The sequence below is a fragment of the Lipophrys pholis genome (genome assembly GCF_963383615.2).
Source record: "Lipophrys pholis genome assembly, chromosome: 9".
Lineage (NCBI taxonomy): Eukaryota > Metazoa > Chordata > Actinopteri > Blenniiformes > Blenniidae > Lipophrys > Lipophrys pholis.
Window position 1 is genome coordinate 13,932,151 of NC_137639.1, and position 20,312 is coordinate 13,952,462.

Below are 20,312 nucleotides of genomic sequence, written 5' to 3' on the forward strand. Positions count from 1 at the left end.
GCATCGTTTGTTCACTGAAGAAAATGTGATTTAATAATTTTAATGCATTGCATTGTTTGTCTTGGAATCACCCTTTGAATATATATATATATATATATATATATTATGCAGTTAGATTAAATTAAATGACTGGTGCACTGAAATGAGATTGATAAAGTTACTACTACTTTGTATATGGTGTTTTTGAGAAAATCTTTTATACTTGAATAGTACTCAAGTAGTACAATTTTAGGGAGTGTCACAGTAGTAATGGTGGCAGATGGCGGATGTACTGCCTATTTACAACTCAAGACGTGATAAATATCAGTTTCTCCACCACTATCAATAAATCAGTCAGTCAGTTAGTCAGCCCTGACGTTAACCCTGAACTAATTCACTATCATTATTAGTAGTTTATATCGTGTAATTTTGGCTTTCGAGTGGCAGTTGTATGTTATTTGAGGATGCTGTATGGTTATGGATCATCATGTTGATTATGTCAATGGTCAATGTGTTCTTTACTACTCATTGTGTGAGTCTTGCTCCACTTGAGCGGTGCTCTTCCTTTGAATCTGAATAATAACACTCAGTAGAAGTTCTTCTTTCAGCAGGGTTAGGGTTATAATAATAAATAATACATGATCAGACTTATGACAAAATATAGCCCAAATTATCTGGATGAAAGTTTACAAAAAAGTCTCTTGTCCACCATAATGGACTTGCGGTCTCTCCTTGAACAAAAAGCAAACCCTGCCATCTTCTGGCGGAGCGCGCGCAACAACAATAACAACAACCCCTCCACAACACGCAACTCTCCTACAGCGCTCCGAACAATACGAACAGAACAACAAGTTGCGTGTTGATTTAAAACTATTTCACCTGAGAGGAGTTCATTAAGAGCATTTTTCCCCCCCTTGTTTCTCCGGTGACGATCACGCGTTTCTGCGGCTGGCCGCGGTCCTTTGAGCCTGTGCGCGCACACCGAGCCACATAAGAGCTGTTTGACCGATTTACACATCGCGTGCGAACTAACCGCTTCTCGTGACAGCGGGACAGATGCTTCTCAGGCAAACGCTGCCTTCACTGCAGGAAGTGCACCGGGGGCGCACGGCGCATGCTCCGGCGACGCTCCGACCAGCGCAGGATGAATTGTCCTCTGCTGTGAAATAAATAAAAGAGGGGGAAAAAAAAAACCGGTGAGTAAAACTATAACAGTCTTCACTTAAAGTCGCAGATCGGGTGTTTTTGAGTTTTAGTGAGGATCGGCTGCGTGGGTTTGTGCTTGTCTGCGCGCGCTCAGTGCGGTTTGTTGTCGGGTGTCCGGGTGTGCGTGCTGCCGCTCCAACAGACGTCAGATTGAGCGGGTGAAGGAGGGTGAAAGAGGCACGCAACTGTCCGTGCTGGAGTTACTGATCCAACAAGGGGACACATAATATGACTGCGGAATGTGTTGACCATTTCTATTTCTCTGTTTTACGCTGTGCCCGATTTCTTAGTTGAATCTACATTAATCTGCTGCGTGTGTATGACTGAAAGAATGTTTATATGTATCATGTCCAGTTTCTGACAAGTAATGTAGAGGCGCTTTAAAGTGATTATGTGGCTGTGTGCACGAAGACGTTGTGTCCACTTGGTTCGTGGTTGCTGCATAAAGAGTACTGAAAATGTGTACTCAAGTAAAACTACGGTTCCATTGCTAAACTGCACTCAAAGACACTTAAAAAGTACTTTTGTTTAAATAAACGCGCAAACTACTAATACAAAACTGCTAAATTCATTGGGTAATTGTTATCAGCATAGTTAATTGAATGCTTTGAATTCCGTTTACCTGGATACATTAAATATATTAAAAGCACATATCTCAGACAAATAGTGAAATCTATGCAACGTAGCCTTTATCTGTGTCCAGAAGGATTAGAACTGTAATTAAAATAGTTCACACCTGTTATTTACATGTCGTAAATTGTACTTATGTCAGATACTTGTAACAGCACAAGTAACCCTGAATCATACATACATACATAATTACTGTAAAGGCTGTGCTTGTAAATAAGTTACAAAAGTTAAACACTACTCCAAGCATTTGTTACGTTTTAACTACATTTAATTGCATCGTCAGTAATGATTAGTCATTTGTTTTGTCTGCCTGTAAAGATATCTACTCTCAAAGCAGAATTCATAGACAAAGAAGAAAGTCTATAAAAATACATATAAATTTCATTGAGATTGAAACTGCATTCATTCAAATTGTAGACATACCCTGCAGCACTCCCAAGATTTCAAAAGTAGCAAAGTTAAATGGTGTGTAAACTATACTTAAGTATTACATACTCCAAAAAACAAAACAAAAATACAAGTACCTGGAACTACTATTTAGTTACAGTTGTGTAACTGTTTGTGATGAGTTACTTCCACTTCTGCATATGTTCCAAGAAAAGCATTTATCTGTGCTGTGGTGTTCTTGTTTGAGTGTGAGTCTGTGTGTGTGTGTTTAATATATATAAAATAATTATTTTTAAATTGCTTGTTCAACAGGTTTTTGTTCCATCCTATTCATGGTTATGGTATCTGGAACAGTTCTACCTTGCAATTTCTGGTATGATTTTAGAAATTCCCATTAAAAAATAAAACCTATTTAAAAAATGATTATTTCACTTGTAGACTATACCATGCCTGTGGTATCCTGCCATATCTTTCCTTCCGTTTTGTTTTAAATAAGCTTCTCCCTTTAACCCAGTTTTGTTAACACTTGATCCTTTTGTGCCATCATTCAGGATATCAATGTCTATTCTTAAAGGCGATATAGAAAATAGAGGCCAGCCCAATGCAAGGATTATGTCACTTTAAGCCCAGGATGTACTAATTTCTATGACAGTTGCATGCCAGAAAAGACAGTTGGGAGGAGGCTTGTGTTGAATAATGTGTGCATTAAAAAGCATGACTGCATCATGTGTGTGTGTGTGTGTGATCTGGATGTTAACATGCGTGCTTGGCCCTCTCTGCGTGCAGCTTGGCGGGGAGGGGTGATGGCGGGCGCTGAGGTCACTGTGTCTTCAGGGGAACTCATGATGGTGAAGGAAGAGGAGGGGGAGTTCAGTGGCAACAACCATAAGACTCAAGTCGTCCTGCACCTGCAGCCCATCCCGCATGGGTAACACACGTTATATAATTTAGGAGGCCACTTGATCCTTGTGATCCTATGTGATGAAAAAAATGAAGCAAATGTGAATGAAAATATATTTGTTTGAGTGTCCACATATGTTTACGCCATAAATGTAATCTCCTACTATTATTCTTGCTGATATTAACATCATTATGAGAGAACGTTCCCTGATGTATCGTTCGATTGTTATATGTGAGGATTTGTCGCCCTCTGCAGGGGAAGCGATGAAGTGGCTGACACTAACACTACAGTTTTGGCCATTGAGACGCATGGTAAGAGAGAAAACACTGCTGCTGAGAAAGATGATCAACATATAACTTCAACAACTTGTTGAGTGCAATGGAGGTCTAATGTGTACCTCATGAATCAGAAGCAGTTTTGATAAATCACTTGATGGAGTCTTGTGTACGCCGACAGTGGGGTCACTGTTAAGTTATGGTGGCGATTTCAGATGACTGTAAGGCAGAGGGAGACGAGGTGGAGTATGGCTACCCCATCACATGTGGAGACAGCAGGGCAGTCCTGCTTTTCAAGAAGTTTGTGTGCCCTGGAATCAACGTCCGATGTGTCAAAGTAAGTTTATATGTGAAAATGAAATAACTTGTTCCAAGAACCAACCCCCCCCCCCCCCTCCCTTTATTTTTTTTTCCATGTTGGATTTTAACATAGATTTTCCATGAGCATAAATTTTGTTCTGTTTTCACAGTTTAATGACCAACTCATCAGCCCAAAGCAGTTCGTCCACCTGGCAGGGAAAGCCACTCTGAAGGACTGGAAAAGAGCCATCAGACTGGGAGGCGTAATGCTCAGGTGAGGAAACTTCCAAGAAATATTTCTCTATCTGGAAACTGCAAATCCCTGTCAGGTCATTTAGATGTTGTGTTTGGTGTTAAAGTCTCAGACTACAATACACCCCAGTCTGATGCAGCGAACACCGCATCTCTCCCTCATCTAATTTGCGATTGCGTGGTTGTCTGTCGGTGTCGGTCTTTGCCAGGACATTCCAGAGGCAGTCAGTAAGCGGCCGCGTTATGAAAGCAGGATCAAATAGCATGTATGCAAGCTGCTGAGTGATACTCCTCACCTCTTTATCATGTTTGCACTTGTTGTCGGTGTTAACAATTAAAAAAAAAAAAAAAAAACAACCCAGCAGGCAGTGTCTGTTCTTTTCTATGTTATTTCAACCGACGCCACTATCAATGAACATAATGCCAAAGAAACCCGTGAGAATTCATCGGGAAAATTCTGACAATTCCGTTTTAATGCCACAAAACTGGCTAAGCAAAAGATACTTTCTAGGATACTCTGCCGTGATGTGTTTGTTCATCCTGCTTCTCTCCATGCAGGAAAATGATGGATTCAGGACAGATTGACTTCTACCAGCATGACGCTGTATGCAGCAACACCTGCCGCAGCACTAAATTTGATGTGCTGATCAACAGCACGCGGTTTCCTCCGGGAACCTCGGTGCAGCCAAGCGTGTCGTGTCTGGCTCTTGACCCGATTGGAGGACAGGTGCCTCCCTTGACAGGTAGATTTCCGCTGGCATTTACAGTTTCCTCCTTATTTTTTATTTTTTTCTTCTCCTCCCACATATGCTCAGGCTGCTGTTGTACCACTGAGATGACAGAAACAACAGACCAATAGAAACCACTTGGATATTCTTCCTTAACACTGTAACAAAACCGTGAAAACCAAGTTTCTTGCTGTGGATTTGTGGGATTTGAAGGAACGTAAATATGAACTTTCACTCCATTTAAAAGAAACCAGGAAAGCCCCCGGGCAGTTTTCTCTCGGCTTCACATATACGGTTGATATAGTGTGTTTTTGCTTCATAATTACAAGATGTTCACGTTCGCTGCCATTTCAGGCGATGGACAAAATGCTGCGGAGGTGGAGGGGCCTTTGGAGGACAGGTTTAGTGCTACAACAGAATGGGGCACTGGTCCATCACGATTCACACACCCCACAACGGCCAATGGACATCCTGCCAAGAGAAAGAGGGCCGACACATCTGGTAAATCTGAAAATGTACACATTGTCTGGGGGCTTTATGGAACTTGATTCGGTAGAAAGCATAATACTTCAAAGTGATGTGGAAGAACCTGTAGTATATTCATCCCTCTTCATACCAGCTTTATCTAATCTAATCTGACTCACCCTGGACAGGTAGTCAGTCCATCACGGGGCAAATAGTGAGGCAGAGGGATACACACACTTATACACTGATACCTACAGACAATTTATAGGCAATCTAACAACCATGTCTTTGGATTGTGGTACAAACTTGTAGTAGGTGGAGAAAAACTCCTGTAGAGACAAGGGGAACATGTACCTGGAAACAGATGTCCAGGTGCCAAGCCCAGAATCAACCCGGGGGACTTCTCGCTGTGAGAATGAGCAGGCTATACAAATATTGTGCCGTATCACATAACTTTATTAAATACGTACATTTATTACATTTATTATACAAACCACAATAATTAGTAACACCAAAATTAGTGGAAACTTTCGTGATTGTTTTGTATTCTAAACAGCAGTGAAATACTCTATTGCTTCAGGCCCCACATGGCTCTATGCCTTCCTTGTCAGTTTTGGATCAAACCCAGTGGTGAAGTGAAATAGGGTGGTGTGTGTCGATGGTCTTAACTTTGTTCCCTTGGGTGTTTCCCCTGCTTGTCTTTAAGATGAGTGTGGACCCTGTCTCTAATCTCTGATATGCCAAAACATTACAGTTCACTGGTGAACACACTCACACTTAAGAGCAATGGAAAAGCATGTCATGGCCTCTTGCAATGATGTTATGAAATGCACAATTGTCTTTAGGATCATTGGAAGTTTGATTCCTCCGTCTTCCTAATCACAGAATCGCCCGTTAAAGGGCAGTGTTCTGCTGGTCAATTTGGAAATGTTTGACTTGGTCTGGACGCAGGCGCAGATACAGACAGCTGACCTTCACTTCTCATCAGGGAAGACATTTGTAAGCCGCGTACTTTGACACATTTATGCGAGTCGTCCTGGAGTCTTGTCAGTCCCTCGTGTCACGCCTCTCGCTACAATTGTTTGACCCCCTCTATTGCGCCGAGTCAATGAAGCTCTGAATCTGCAGATGTGTGATGTTCGGCTGTAGCCTGTTCCTAAAGAAAGTTGCTGACCACGGGCGAGCGGAGAGTCATGTCTCTTTATATTACCATCGACAGCATCTGACATTTCTAAGTGCCTCCTTCTCTTCCAGAGACCCAAGCTTTGATTTAAGGCCTTGTAAAGGTGACCTGATTAGGCATTGTTCCAGGTGGACTTGAGCTGGTAAAGCAGCCCAGGGCGACGAGTGGCCAATTGAAATGTGTCGTTGGACATGCACAATTTCTGCTCAATGGATTTGAAAAATAAACCAAACTGCTCATAGGTCTACTTTCCCATTTCCCAGTTATTTCATCGTTCTTTATCGTGTACATCTGTGACTTGCATGATAACATTAAAGTTCTGGTTGCTGTAAATACAAGCTGGACTAAATACACTTATAGTATAGTATTTTTCCTGACAAACCTTCAAGCAAAGCTGATTGTGCATGCAACTCCTCTCAGAGAGGATGTCAAGCACGTTTTATCACTCGAATAAACTCTCCTCCTTCAGTGTTCAGTTTAGTATAGATCCAGAGTCATTTTTCATTCTCCTGCTCTGCCCTCCTTTTTCTCTCTCTCCCTAGAACACCTCTTTTCTAACCTATTTTCCCACTTTTTCCTGTCTACCCCTTTCACCAATTTCACATCTTCCCTCCAAGTGCTATACCTCTACCCCATCTCATTACTTCTTTTTTTTTTATTTGTTTCTTCAACATCGAAACCTTTTCCTGTTTCCCTATGGACTCTATTACTCTTTCAGTGCCTCAGCGCTCCTCAGACTCCAAGTTGTTTCTATCTACACCTTCTTATTCCCACCGCATTTGTTACTTATTTTGTTTGGCTTTCTCTCTGTTGTGTCTGACCTCTTTTTTTTTTTACAACAACTTTGCAGCACACACACACACAATTGTTTCATGTGGCTTTGTCCTGTTTGTTTGCAGGTTCTTATCATTTTTAACCCATCGACCAATATAAAAAGTACTCCACATGCTATCATAAAGTACAATTATATTGATCCTCTCTAGATGGAGTACTGAGTCTGTGGAAGGGCGTGGCAGATTCAGGCCTGATGGGCGAGGTCTTGTCCAGTTTACAGAGTGAATTGATAACCACGTTCAAGGGGGTGGAGCTTCGCAGTGAGAAGGCCGACCTGCAGGAGACAGGTACGTTTCCACAGTTAAACCTGCTTTACAATTAATCAAAGTGCATGAAGTTCAGTCAAGTTTAAAAAACAAACAAAGAAGACGTTTTAAAAACTCCCACATGTTATGTTGATAATGTGTGCAGATTCATTCTTTTATCATTCAAGCCTGACCTGCTGATTTTGTTTTTTTCAGATGCCATCATACTTAATTCCCTGTGTGAGATGTTTGGGCTCTTAGACTCGGTGAAGCACGCTGTGGAAATGAGGTGCAGCCAAAATGAAGAGAACAAAGTCCAAAACAGTGTTTACGGTGAGAAACCTGTCCTATCGCCAACGTGCAGTCAACGCTGTTATTTTGTTTGAAGTTTTATTAATGGATACGCTATGTTTGTATAGTGCTGGATGAAATACTGGAGAACCAGAGAAAACACAGTTGTGACAAAGGCGCATCTCACAGGACGCCATCCCCGAAGCACTTTCGACCTCAACGTCAAACCCCGTCGGACAACCGCATTCAGAACTTACTGTCCTCCATCAAGACCAACACGGTGATCCAGCCTCTCTCTGTGAGCAGTTTCCCCGCCGCCTCTTACGCCCAACTCTTCACCCGCTTCTCCGCCTTCGCCGGCCAGCGCCACTACGCGGGAGCTGGCAAAACAGACGGGGAGGGCCAGAGTGCCGCGCCGGAGAGGGAGAGCGAGACCGGCGAGGCAGGGAGGCTGGAGAAGGTTCACCGACTCGGACAGCAGGACAACGGCAAGAAGGACACCTCAGGGACCCACAAAGAGCCGAGACGGAGGACTGTAAAGTTTCAGAAAGACTCTCAAATTAGTAGTGAGGAGGCAGAAGAGACAGAGCGCACGGATGACATTGAAAAGGTGATTATAGCGAGAAAGTCATCAAAGAAACATAAAAGTAAGTGAGCCAGATGACCCCAGAGGGATTCTGCCATACTAATTGAGGAACTGTGCCTGAAACTAAAAGAAGATACACTGTAGGGAGACAATTAAAAAAAACAATATAACTTTGTCAAACTGTACTTTTTTACTGGTACACTTGTATACCCCGACTTTATAAGGAGTGCTTAGCTGCAGTGAGGTTGCAGGCACAGATTTGGTTTTCCATCCGGGTTGGAATGACTAAAAGATGTTTTTTCAGACGCAGACGGTGAAGGGATCATGTGATGGTCAATTATCAAAACTCATTCAATGAAAATGAAAATTTTTTTTTCAAGGAGAAATGCCAAAAAAGGTTGATTCCACCTAATGTTTCCCAGTCAGATGTTTGACCTTTGTGTTTGCGGTTGTTGGTCAGATACCATGTACAGTATTTTGAAATATGAAAAGGTCACTTTAGGCTCTGGGTTTTTGCAATGGATTCTTTTTAATGTTGATATTCCCTCGAACAGACACAGTTAATGCAGTCAAGTAGATCATAAAATAGTTTCAACTCTAGTACACAAAGTTTTCAGTCTAATTTGTTGCATCGAGCATTAAAATTGATTTTTTGTGACAGAATATTTCTTAATTCTTGTAAATATATAATTGTTTCCATCTTAAAGTATTTGGTAGCTATATTGTTTCCTAGACTTAATCTATCTAACAACGTTTCACTTCTTCATAAATATTTTTTTCCTTATATTTGTAAGTGAGACTACTTTGAGTTAAATGTTTTTAATTTTGCATTATTTGGATTAAAAAAAACCAAAACACTTCATCACTCAGGCTTGTGTTTAAACTCTTCATGTTACAATATCTCGAACCAGCCTACGATCTATGCAACAGCGACTCACTGCCTGTGCACACATTATTCTGGCAGTGAAAACAATATATAAAGTAATAACAGTAACCTTTGATGTTGCTTTATTTAAGGTGCGGTACAATATAAACACGTGCTGGGAACACACCATGCTGTGGTTGACATACAACGTCATTGCTATTGCAAACCCCAAAAAGGAGCCAACTTGTTAGAAAACATAAACGTGTGGTTAATGAAAGGACACTGGACGTCTGAAGTGCCCTCGCAAGCTAATTACTGCAATTGGAATAAAAAAGTTGGAGTTCAATTTAATAGAGGCAACGTTTAATCTTGTTCAAAAAGCAAACCTCACACGGATCGCTTTAATGAATCTTTGTTTTTTTCTGTTAGATTGTTGATGAGAATTATAAAGTGTCGGTCGCCGCCTGACTTATTCACAGTGTGGCTCGAAGGACAATAAATGATGTGTGTGGGGCGATTTTATTTGAAGTTTCTTGTTAGTTTTAATCCAGCCGGTTTCATTCATCTCTTCATCTTTGTTGGAATGGGACTGCGCTGCACTCTGACGTGAATGCCCGCTATCTCGGTTACCTTCAAAGAGCTGAAAGTTAATGTGTAGTTCGACAGTAAACTAACCTTCAGGGGAGAAAACTAGTGTTGTGTGGGTGCAAATTTTGATCTTTCAATGAGATGACAATTACTGATCTCAAACAATCGATTCCTATTTGGCAGCCAAAGGAGACGGTCCATTGTGTTGCCGCTGCCTGATGTGTGTGACCGTGCTTCAAAGTCTGGAAATATTGCAGTGTGATTTCTTTTTTTTTTTATCCTCTCTGCAGTATTCACCGTTCATGTACTCCGTGAGCACTGTTCTGCATGCCAAGGCTGTGTGATAGACAGTGATGGTGTGCCTTTGACAACTTCTCTCAGAACTGTGATGATGTGTTATTATCAATTGATGCATAAGACTGCCTGTGCGGCTGTACTTGTTTGTAAGGAGTTATGAGTGGCAGCCGATAAATCGGCTGATAAAATTACTTTTATCAGGGTGCAGCTCTGCTGATATCTGTCCTAGAGTTGAATTTGAATAGTGTTTTGTGACATCCAATTAGATTCACTGCAAAATGAGCTGTTATGGTGTTGATCAGATCTTGGCCGCAGCCCTACTATAGTTTAAATAAATTGCTACTCTGGATTTTAGGGTACGAATTGTCTGCAGTGCATCAAGGAGGTGTAATTACAGGCGTTAGCTCAACACACCTCATGCCCCTTTTGTTGAATTAAGTAATTTGTTGAGCATTACATCATTCATGTGTCATCCGGGGTGAACAGGATTAGATCCTGAGATGTGTACTCATGTTAGGAGGCTGCGATGTGTCTGTTTGGGCACCTTTAATTGAATCCACAGCTGTAGTGTTCACCCACAACAGCAAAATGAACGATGAATGGCCTCCATAATGGCTTCCTGATCTAATTGAGAGTCCTGGCGCCGCAGCAACGTGTCGCCCGCGTCGTCTTCTAACGTGAACAGTGAGTGTGACAACAGCACTTGTGCCGGATTTTTATGTAAACACAAAGACCCTCAAAAAGCTATATTCAAAGTCTTTGCATCATATGAAAGATGTCCAACGTTTTATAATTAAAATAATTTCTACACAAATTCTTTCAAGTTTATACTCAATATTGACTTTTTGTTATTTTTGTTATCCAGCACTCTAGGTGCTCTCCAACAAACCGGGCCAGATGTGAGCACATAGGAAAGTTACCTCATCAAATGCAAATCCAGTGCGCACAGCATTGACAGGCTATCTAATTTATGGAGAAATATGCCTCGCATCTGTCGTGAATGGGCGTGAAGGCATGCTTACCTGTCTGTCTTGCATGAATATAAGACTGTCCGCAGCCATGAAACAGTTGCAAACATGACAAGAACCTCTTTTTCACCACAGGTCACTGTATGTACTTCTGAACTCATTAGGGTACACATAGCTCATTTGGTTCATCACAGAAGGCTAAGTAATGGCGTGCTGCCATAGACATGTGGCTGCTTTAATGACAAGTATTTCTTGACCATTAAGGACTTTTGTCAGACTCGCACGTGCTGCTGGGTGAAGACCTTTAAGGGCAAAATGAGGTTTCACTGCCTTCTCAACGACATTAAAAGGATGAAATTATGGCTTAGTTTCCGTTTACTATCTGACAACATGCTGAGATCACATCCACCAAACTTTAACCTGCACAGATATAAAAACACAAACATGCAGCAGCAGCAAAAACCTCGGTCAAGGGGAAACCTTTTCAAGATTGTTTTGCAATTTTGAGAGGAAATTATGATAAAATGTGAAGACCGGTCGGATTCTTTTAATAATGGAAACGAGTTGAAATTATAAAGTAAGTTTTAGTAAACCGAGGGGTGTAATATCTACAGACTACATACGGTATAATGACCAATCAAATATTACACATTAATAGGCTCTAACTGGTATGAGAACAGTGCTTGTTATTGCACATGCATCCAAACAGCAATACAAGCAAAAGTTGATTGTTACTGTTCGATGAAGCATGTGCAGCATGAGATGGGAGCGATGTGGTGGGGGTAGGATAATGGGTAATAATATCGATAAAACGACCCCCCAACAAAAAAACCCCATTGTTGAAGTGATTTGTTGTTCAGCAGATTAAAAGCTGCGCTACCACTTTCCTAACCCCAACTATAACCTAACTTGATAGACCAACCTATGGTGTGTTCATACAGCTGGGAATGTTTAAAGTTAGACGTTGGGAAGATCTAATTTTCTTGTTGGGATGGCTGACAAATTGAACTGGACAAATCTGAAGAAAAACAAATCACATTCTCAATTATATAAGCCAACACTTTGACAAACTGAGGCTTTATAAGTTTATAATGTATCTATATTGTGATGAGGATTGTAAATTACTGAGTACATCATGAGGAAATGCTGTTGTGTTGATTGAAGCCACATTAGCTTCTGGGAGCTCTCAGACAATTCATATTTCCCAGTGGGAAGCAGATTGTTTCTGAAATTAGATTTATTCCATTTCCCAGTATGCATCATTAAAACATGTCGTTCCTAGGTTCTGGAAAGTGCTTTATTAAACTCCGGTCTGTGGGTATCTGAAGCCAGTCCTACCTGGGTTCCTACAGCCTGGTTCATCGTGGGATGAACACAGACAGACAAACAACCACATTCACACCTATGACTAATTTAGATTCATCAATTAACCTCAAATGCACAACTTGTGGAAGGTGGCAGTACACCAGAGTTAATGACAACCTCACTGAAAGGTCTCAAACCAGGGAGTTTTTCTTAAAATAGGGTGAGAGTACCAACCACTACACCAGCTAATAATCTCATCCTCTCTTATATCGGGGCCGTTTTTTTTAGTCCTTAAAGGTCAGGCTGACAGCACACACACACACACACACACACACACACACACACACACACACACACACACACACACACACACACACACACACACACACACACACACACACACACACACACACACACACACACACACACACACACACTCTGGGGGGTTGTGCTTGGCCGCCGCTTGAATAACACGGGGTCGTTGCGCGCTCCGGCCACTTGGAGGCGCCCCGCTCATGCTTTGAACGCGCAGCGCCGTGAAGGAAAGTGGGCTTGAGGAAGAAATCTCTCCCTTGAACTGTTTACCCTGACGTCAGTTTGCAGAACTAGCTCTGCCCTGTCTCCCTCGGTGTCTCCGAAACTCCACTCAGTCACAATTGTTGGGAATAGATGGGCTCCGCTCCGCTGCGCGCGCGCGCCCGGATCTCGCGGAGTGAATGAAATGGTTTCTTCTGCACGTTTAAAGTGGACTAAAACATCTTCACGATGAACACCTGCGCCTTCCTGCTCATTTTGACTGTTCAGATCTACGCCGACGGCATCGAGGGGCCAACAGGTAAGACCTCTAAGCCCAAAGCCGGATCCACTGAAGGCAGCTGGCAAGTTTTCCTACATGTGGATGCGCAAAAAGTGGAGCGAGTCTGTAGATGATGTCCAACTTTGTGTGCGTTTTGTTTTTTTGTCTTCTTTCCTGAGGCTCTCTGTCCCGTTTGTCCCGACTTTACTGATGGGACACTATTAACCCTCTCGGTCTGTGGAGCACAAACAGATTTCCTCAAACCTCCTGAAAGCGAGGGATGAAGTTTTTTTGGTTGGTTGTAAAGACTGAGTTGCTGTGAGGAGAAAAAGCGTTCACCCCCCCCCCCCCCAAAAAACAACACTGCTCCTCGTTGCCTCTGCTTTTCTTTATCTCCCGAGCTTTTTTTTTTTGTTTAGTTTTAAAGGCGCCAGGTAGCCTGTTTGACATTGCGAAAGAAAAGTTCCATCCAGGGAGACTCGACGCTTTTGAAAACACAAAGAGCGCACAAATATCCCAGCGCTCCTTTTTTTAAAAATTTGATTTAGTATCATCAGTATGTGCGCGTGATTCTCCTGTATCATTGCTCAGACCGGTGTGATGCCATCCAGACACGAAGACTGGCGTCAGGTTGCACAGATTATCCTCGACTCGTCGACTTCTTGGAAGTTTAAACATTCTGAGGGGCTTTTGTAGTCATTTTTGATTATTTACACCAAGACTGGAGAAGTTGTAGGTCAGAGATTCGATATTTTCCTCCCTCTGCTCTTTGAAGGCTTGTCGAGCCTGTAAAACACCCCCCTCAAAAAACCCCAAACAAAAAAAATCTGCTTTAAAGTCTCAAAACAGGAGAAATACTGCAAATGTCAAATAGGATTTTACTTGGTGATTTGTGTGGTTTTTTTTGGAGCTGTGGTAAATGAGATGGCTTGGAACATGGTTATATGGTATTTTTCAGACAAAAGACTACCAATAAAATTGTAATTTATCAATCTTTCCTTTTATTTACTCGGGTTGTAGTGCTCCAGCTGGATTAATAAGTCATGTTCTTGAATGCAAACCAGCCACATAACAGACTGGTAGACACAGAAAGAGGAAAATGGTGAGGAAAGATCTCATTTAGTCATTTGAAACAGACATTTCCCCATTTAAAAGAAGAAAAACTGCTTTTATGATGAGTGATTTTGGTTATATGATGCAATCAGATAGCTGAGAGGGGCCCACTTGAATTCAATATGTAAATTTGCACCCTCATAGAGCATAAAACCAGGTTAATAAGGCGGTAATATTGATAGTATTTGCTCTGCAGGCTGCTTCAGCTCTGTAAAAAAAAAAGAAAAAAAAGAAATGCGACTGTGCATGTCATACGCCCATGGAGATTTAGTTCATATTTTCTTCCTCTGAAATTCTGCCAATATTTTTGTGTTTTGGCACTGGAACTTCTTTATGAGAGATAGGGACTAATACTGCAAAGCTTGCACGCATAACTCAACGTGAAAGATGCAACAAAGAATAAGCAAGAAGCCCGTGCAAGCAGAATGTGTATTGTCAGGGGCTGAATGGAGCTCATCACGAAGAGGAATGGGCTGAGACATATAATGGATTAAATCTCATACAGGTAATTAAAGGAGCTGAATGAAACGGCAACACTTGACTTTGCAAATGATGCACGAGAGGGTCTGTCAGCCAAAACTTACATGTTGTTTGTTTGTTATTTTTGACATTGTTACGTGGAGTGTTGCAAGCGTCGCCATCTGTGCCTCTACCTTCCCTTTTACTTTCTATTAGTTGACACTCCCAGTTTTTTGTGGCTCGTCTTTTACGTGACTGAACCCTCTGGCCGGACTCCCTTCATGGTCCTGCACCTGCCCACATCCTGTAGGAGGAGAAATTAAAGAGCATAAATGCAGCCTTCGCTCCCACAATCTCCAGAGTGTCTCTTTTGATTACCGCCGCCTTTATTGCTGGGAATGTGCGAAGACCACACCTTAACCTTGAATGCTCAATAACAATTAACTCCCGGCTCTCCGTTGGGGATTTTTTTCACCCGATCCGATCCATATCTTCCATAACTCTTTCTTGCTTATATGCTGCGTTAGGTATGGGCTGTCAGTCCACGGGAAGTGAAATTATGAAAGGCTGTGAGATATGGAGACTCTGCTGCACTGAGCTGACTGCAGTGTGCTTGATAAAAGGAGGAACATATTACATTCACATCGTATTTGCTCGGGCAACAAAGAGGTTATGAACATGAAAAGTCCAGTTTTTACTTGCTGTATTGCTGTTTTTTTTTTTTTAATGGTGCAAAGCCCAATCTGACACTTTCACTCTTCTGTTGTGTCTTGTGGGAATAGAATGGATGTTCACTTACCATCTGTCTCCTCTATTAGCAACGGATGTTGTCAACTGAGTGCTGTAATTATCCCGCGTCTCATGACTCATTTCCCAGTTTGATCTGAAGTTAAGGCAGACTATCCTTTTTGCTTATTTCAGTGAATAAGATAACGTTTGGATCGAGATGAAAAGGACTGCCAAGTCCAGACTGTCGAGTTAAAGCATGGGGTGGAATGTATAATTCTTTAGTGCCTTGATTCGAGGCTACATAAACACCGGCAGCAACACTGGGAATTCTAGCATGGAGTCATCAGCACGAACACAACAAATCCAACTTGAAGAGAAGTAATTATTTTGACATACACGATGGTTCAGAAATAGCCTCATTGACTCCAGGTCAGAAGAGAGAACATGCACACTTCCCATCACCACAACTCCGAAACTGTACATGATGTGTGAAAACCTCAAAAGCTACCCAAGAAGCGGAAGAATAGACCCTATGTACATGTACATTTCTGTGGCCCACAGAACTTCCATAGAAAGGAATTTCAATCACAGACCAAATTCACCTGCGTGTCACATATTACCAATAAGAACTTCTAAGTACAGTCAAAAACACACATTAATAATGATGAACTGCTGGGTATTGAAAGAAGCAGTAATCTTGGGAAAAAAACTCAATCATTTCACATTTATCAACGGTAAAAAAAAATATCTAAATGAATCCAAGCATACAGACATGAGAGGGGTCAAGGGCACAAATTTCCACTAGTCTTTGGAGATTATTGATGGAAAAAGCAGTACATTAATGATGAATGAATAAAGTCATATAAGGGAAGAATGTATTAGACAGGGTCACATACACTCGACAGGCATAGTGTCACTAATAGATGCAGTAAAAAAAGAGAAAGAAAACACTTAAAAGATTAAACAGGCTACTGTGAATTACTGAAATCAGCACAAATACATTCCTGGGAAGGCGAAACGGAGTCAAAACAGTTTTCCTCCTCAGCACAAACACAAGTGTCTTCACATACTTTATATACAGTATGTCTCTTATACCAATTTAAATGGTTTATAATGCAAAAGGTTGTTTTTGTTACATTATTCATCTGATGATGTCCAGTAGAAGAGCTCACTGTTAAAAAAAAAAAAAAAAAAAGAAGATATTGCAGGCCTGAGATGCATTTTTTAAATATTGCTGGTGGAAATAAAAACAAAATGTAACCATCTTGTGGTGGATGTCGCCTCGCACCCGCAGAGTTGCAGCAAATCCTCTGAGTGGAAGTGTTCCCTGTAGGAGCTGTAGGCCACCATCTGTGGATGGGAGGTGGTGGTGGTGGTGGGGGGTGGGGGGGCCAGTCAGGATTGGGTCTGAATCAGACTCCTGAAAAGACTGGTTGATTTCCATCTTTGTGAGATCACGGCCAGTAATTCAGACAGCAGATGGAAAACTTTGCAGCGTGCAGGGAGGGGGATTGGACGGGGAAGAAGAGCGAGGGGAGAGAGTTTTCCGAACGAGGAGCAGAGAAGAGAATGACAGAGGGATTCATTCACATAGATTGTCAGGATGTTTTGTTTTCAGCCGAGGCCGCTGCGTGCTGACTTTTGCTGAGCTTGTGTGTGTGTGTGTGTGTGTGTGTGTGTGTGTGTGTGTGTGTGTGTGTGTGTGTGTGTGTGTGTGTGTGTGTGTGTGTGTGTGTGTGTGTGTGTGTGTGTGTGTGTGTGTGTGTGTGTGTGTGTGTGTGTGTGTGTGTGTGTGTGATGCCAACTCTGCCTACCGCGCATGCATGTGTGATAGCAGGGTCCTCAAGAGAGGAGTCCTGCTCTGAGGCCTGTCCCCTGTGCCTCTGATCCTTTGTAGTATGTAATATGGGACTGTATGGAGTGGAGCCAGCCCCGGATTGGCTCACTCGTTTCACATGCCTGGAGAATGAAACGCATCCATCGTACTGTATGTGCTCGAGGAGTCCCGCTTCATGCCAAGTCTTGTTGTGATTGGTCCCGCTCATCAGTGAAAGCATGTGTCTGATCAGTGGCTTCCTCTCGCTTGAGCTGGACTCATCTGCTTGTGATGCATCTCGACGAACTTCCAGCTCTTGCTGCTGAGCACACAGAGATTTTTTATTTTTTTCCCCCCCTTCGTGCGAGACTGCAGCTTACGCACGCGGTGTGATTGGTGTGCTTAATTAATCCCACTAAGTATTTTGCTGTTCCCTTTGTAATTCTCACATGTTTCTAAATCAGTCACTATGGTTTGTTTTCCCCCTATTTGTCTTTCTTTTTTCTTCAAGGCTCTATGAGTTGTAACTAACTCAAGTCGGGGGATTGTTTGCTCTTCGCAAAGGTCAAGTACTGGTTGGAAGTCGTGTTTTTTGAGGTAGAGAAAGAGCAGGTCGCTGCTTTTGAGACCAGGGAAAAGCCCCAAAGCAAATCGATCTCTGCTTTATGTATCAGCTCTGCCATTTTGACTTCTCTGTGCTCCCTCACATCACGTCTGGCTGGCCAGCCAAGAGGTCCGAATGGGAACCACTGGGAGGAGAAGCAGGATGATCATACATGACACTTATCATCCTGTCAAGGGTTTTTTTGTTTTTTTTTTAATTGTAAGTTGATTACCTAAGGGTCCTGAATCAGGATAAATCCACCGGAACAAGGGAGAACTCCAAAAACTAATTTCCTCTTTTATGAAAGTGATAAAACTTAAGCCCCCTGAGACTCTTGAGAAATTTGCATGACATCATGTCACAAGTGCGTGTTTCCAAGCCACCTCTTCCTACAATTGTTTAAACATTTTCGCTTATGCGCTTTTTGCCTGACCAATATTTGACAAGTAATCTTTTCGTTTTGTCCAGAAAGTTATTCATTTCTATGTGATTTCCAGGCGGGTTCTTCAAATGTAATTTAAACATATTCCAATTATGTTTCCCACCATGCATCGACTGCTCGCCATTTAAATTTGAAAGTTGCACTCTGCAAGATATGCTATGAATGTTTTAGCATATTGATGAAAGTAGTGTAAATGAGTATATGTGCGTGTGGGGCGTTGCTTTTGGAAATCACATGCTCACAACTCGCCGTGCCACCGACACTGATGCTCGCGGGGGATTTGAGCTGCTGCTGCCGCCTTGAGCTCCTCGGGGTGACTGTGACACCTTCCAGCACCCTGGAAAAGATGCCAGAACCCGGGAGATTTACCGTCAGCGGCCGGCCTGCCTCGGCCTGTCGTTTCCTTTCCCCTCCGCAGGAATAGCCAGAGTGCAGGTTTCTCGGCCCTCAGCTAGGTGTTATTAATGTGGTATTGATTTTTCTAACTCGGGGAAGTCCATTTTACTTAAATTTGATCAAAGTGGCATCCAGTCTGTGGTCTGGAAGCTTGATCTAAGAGTGGGAATCAGCCAGCCAGGACTTGCATGACGTAAGTGCACACAGAGAGCTTGGGTTTTGCAGCGGAGTAATGGTGGTGATATTGTGCTGCGCACAAGGAAAAGTGGAAATCCTCTCACACATGAAAGCGTGAGCCTCATCTCCATAAGAGGGCTGCATATTGTATGGTGGAAATAAGCTTCGGAATATCTTGTTGATATACTGGCCTAAAATGACAGCACTGTTATGCTCATTATCACTTAAAAGCATATGTTTTACTTGAATAATGGACATGAAAATGTATCATCGAACGCAGATGGGCTGTAGTTTATTGCCTGGATATGAAAAGGGACTCTGCACGCACGCACACACACACACACACACACACACACACACACACACACACACACACACACACACACACACACACACACACACACACACACACACACACACACACACACACACACACACACACACACACACAGATGTGTAATTATCCAACTCAGACAAAAAGCAGGGCTCCGAGTTGCAGCCGTTTCCTCCCCGTGTTTTCTTCCCAGCGGTACCGAGTTCCAGACTGCAGAAAGTGGGTCTTCAAGACTGATGCTGCGAGTGCTGCTTCTTATCCCCTTGCCCAGAGGAAAGAAAGCCTCCCGAGCAGTTTATATTTAGCCCGCCGGCCGTGGTGCAGTTCTTTACCTTTCTCTGTGTCAACAATTTTACAGCCAGATTCCCCGGGCCCTGTGTTGTTGGTGCATGTGGCGTGTAATGAATGCAAAAGTCAGAGTTCAGGATTAGGCCAAGTCGAGAGCTGATCTTTTGTTCAGCTGCCAGTATGGTGCTGTGCATATGACACCCTGGGTGAAATCTGAACCTCCGGACACTCCTCTAAAAGTCCAAACACTCTCTTCAGGACGTTTTTCTTCCTGTCCGCGGGAAGGACCCAGGCTTCAGTTGTCTTTGTGCCCTGATACCTGCTCTCAAAGTGGTGTTTCTGGTTTGACCAGTCCCTTTGAGGAAAAGGATATCCTCGGGGAAGTATCTCCCGACTTGTGATATTGACATTCTTTCACATAAACGTTATTAAGCCAGTGGAAATTGAATAGCATTAAAGTGTAACCGAGCATGGATAATGTCTCCTGTGCCGGTTTCAAAAGAGCACAATATTTGAGCCTTGCTCAGCATGAAAAGCGGCTAAAATAGATCTGTAAAATAATTCTGTTCTGCCATATAGCTTCTAGCTTACATTACGTACTCGCCCGTTGAGATTAAAGGCGTTTTGTCCCTCTTTTCCCTGCAGCACCGACTCGTGGCACCGTGGTGACACTCAGCTGTGACAGCTGCTGTTGCTGGTGGGTTGTGGGAAGGTCATGGCAGCTGTGGTAGTACAGGTGCCAGCTGGCAGCAAATCAGTCAGCAGACTGATTTCAGACCTGTTGAGCAATTATAGCATGTATAAAACACTTGGTTAAACCCATTATTAGAGATTCCCTCCAGGCATGTCTTAAGATGTGTATGAAAAGCTCAA

At 42.6% G+C, this 20,312-nt stretch overlaps 2 protein-coding genes across 7 annotated transcripts in view; both read left to right on the forward strand.

The window, feature by feature from the left end:
• The first annotated feature begins 755 nt into the window (after window positions 1–755).
• Window positions 756–10,228, forward strand: LOC308114008 (glucocorticoid modulatory element-binding protein 1-like). 3 transcript variants are annotated; one of them, XM_080470624.1, is made up of 11 exons: window positions 756–1,175; window positions 2,515–2,575; window positions 2,989–3,130; window positions 3,359–3,414; window positions 3,594–3,715; window positions 3,849–3,952; window positions 4,489–4,673; window positions 5,013–5,159; window positions 7,290–7,427; window positions 7,602–7,718; window positions 7,805–10,215. In XM_080470624.1, exons 3-11 carry the CDS (start codon window positions 3,006–3,008, stop codon window positions 8,329–8,331), a joined length of 1,521 nt encoding a protein of 506 aa, XP_080326750.1. In that variant the 5' UTR covers window positions 756–1,175; window positions 2,515–2,575; window positions 2,989–3,005; the 3' UTR covers window positions 8,332–10,215. The 3 variants fall into 3 exon arrangements, with proteins under 3 accessions (XP_080326750.1, XP_080326751.1, XP_080326752.1); XM_080470625.1 differs by lacking the exon at window positions 2,515–2,575 and having other exon boundaries at window positions 1,062–1,175; window positions 7,805–10,228; XM_080470626.1 differs by lacking the exon at window positions 2,515–2,575 and having other exon boundaries at window positions 1,062–1,175; window positions 3,037–3,130; window positions 7,805–9,653.
• A 2,626-nt stretch (window positions 10,229–12,854) lies between these two features.
• Window positions 12,855–20,312, forward strand: part of ptprub (protein tyrosine phosphatase receptor type Ub) — a 170,279-nt gene continuing 162,821 nt past the window's right edge. For all 4 annotated transcript variants that reach the window (XM_080471902.1, XM_080471903.1, XM_080471904.1 and 1 more), the window contains exon 1: window positions 12,855–13,120. In XM_080471902.1, coding sequence (XP_080328028.1) covers window positions 13,051–13,120 — 70 coding nt within the window. In that variant the 5' untranslated portion in view covers window positions 12,855–13,050. The remainder of the gene's footprint in view (window positions 13,121–20,312) is intronic.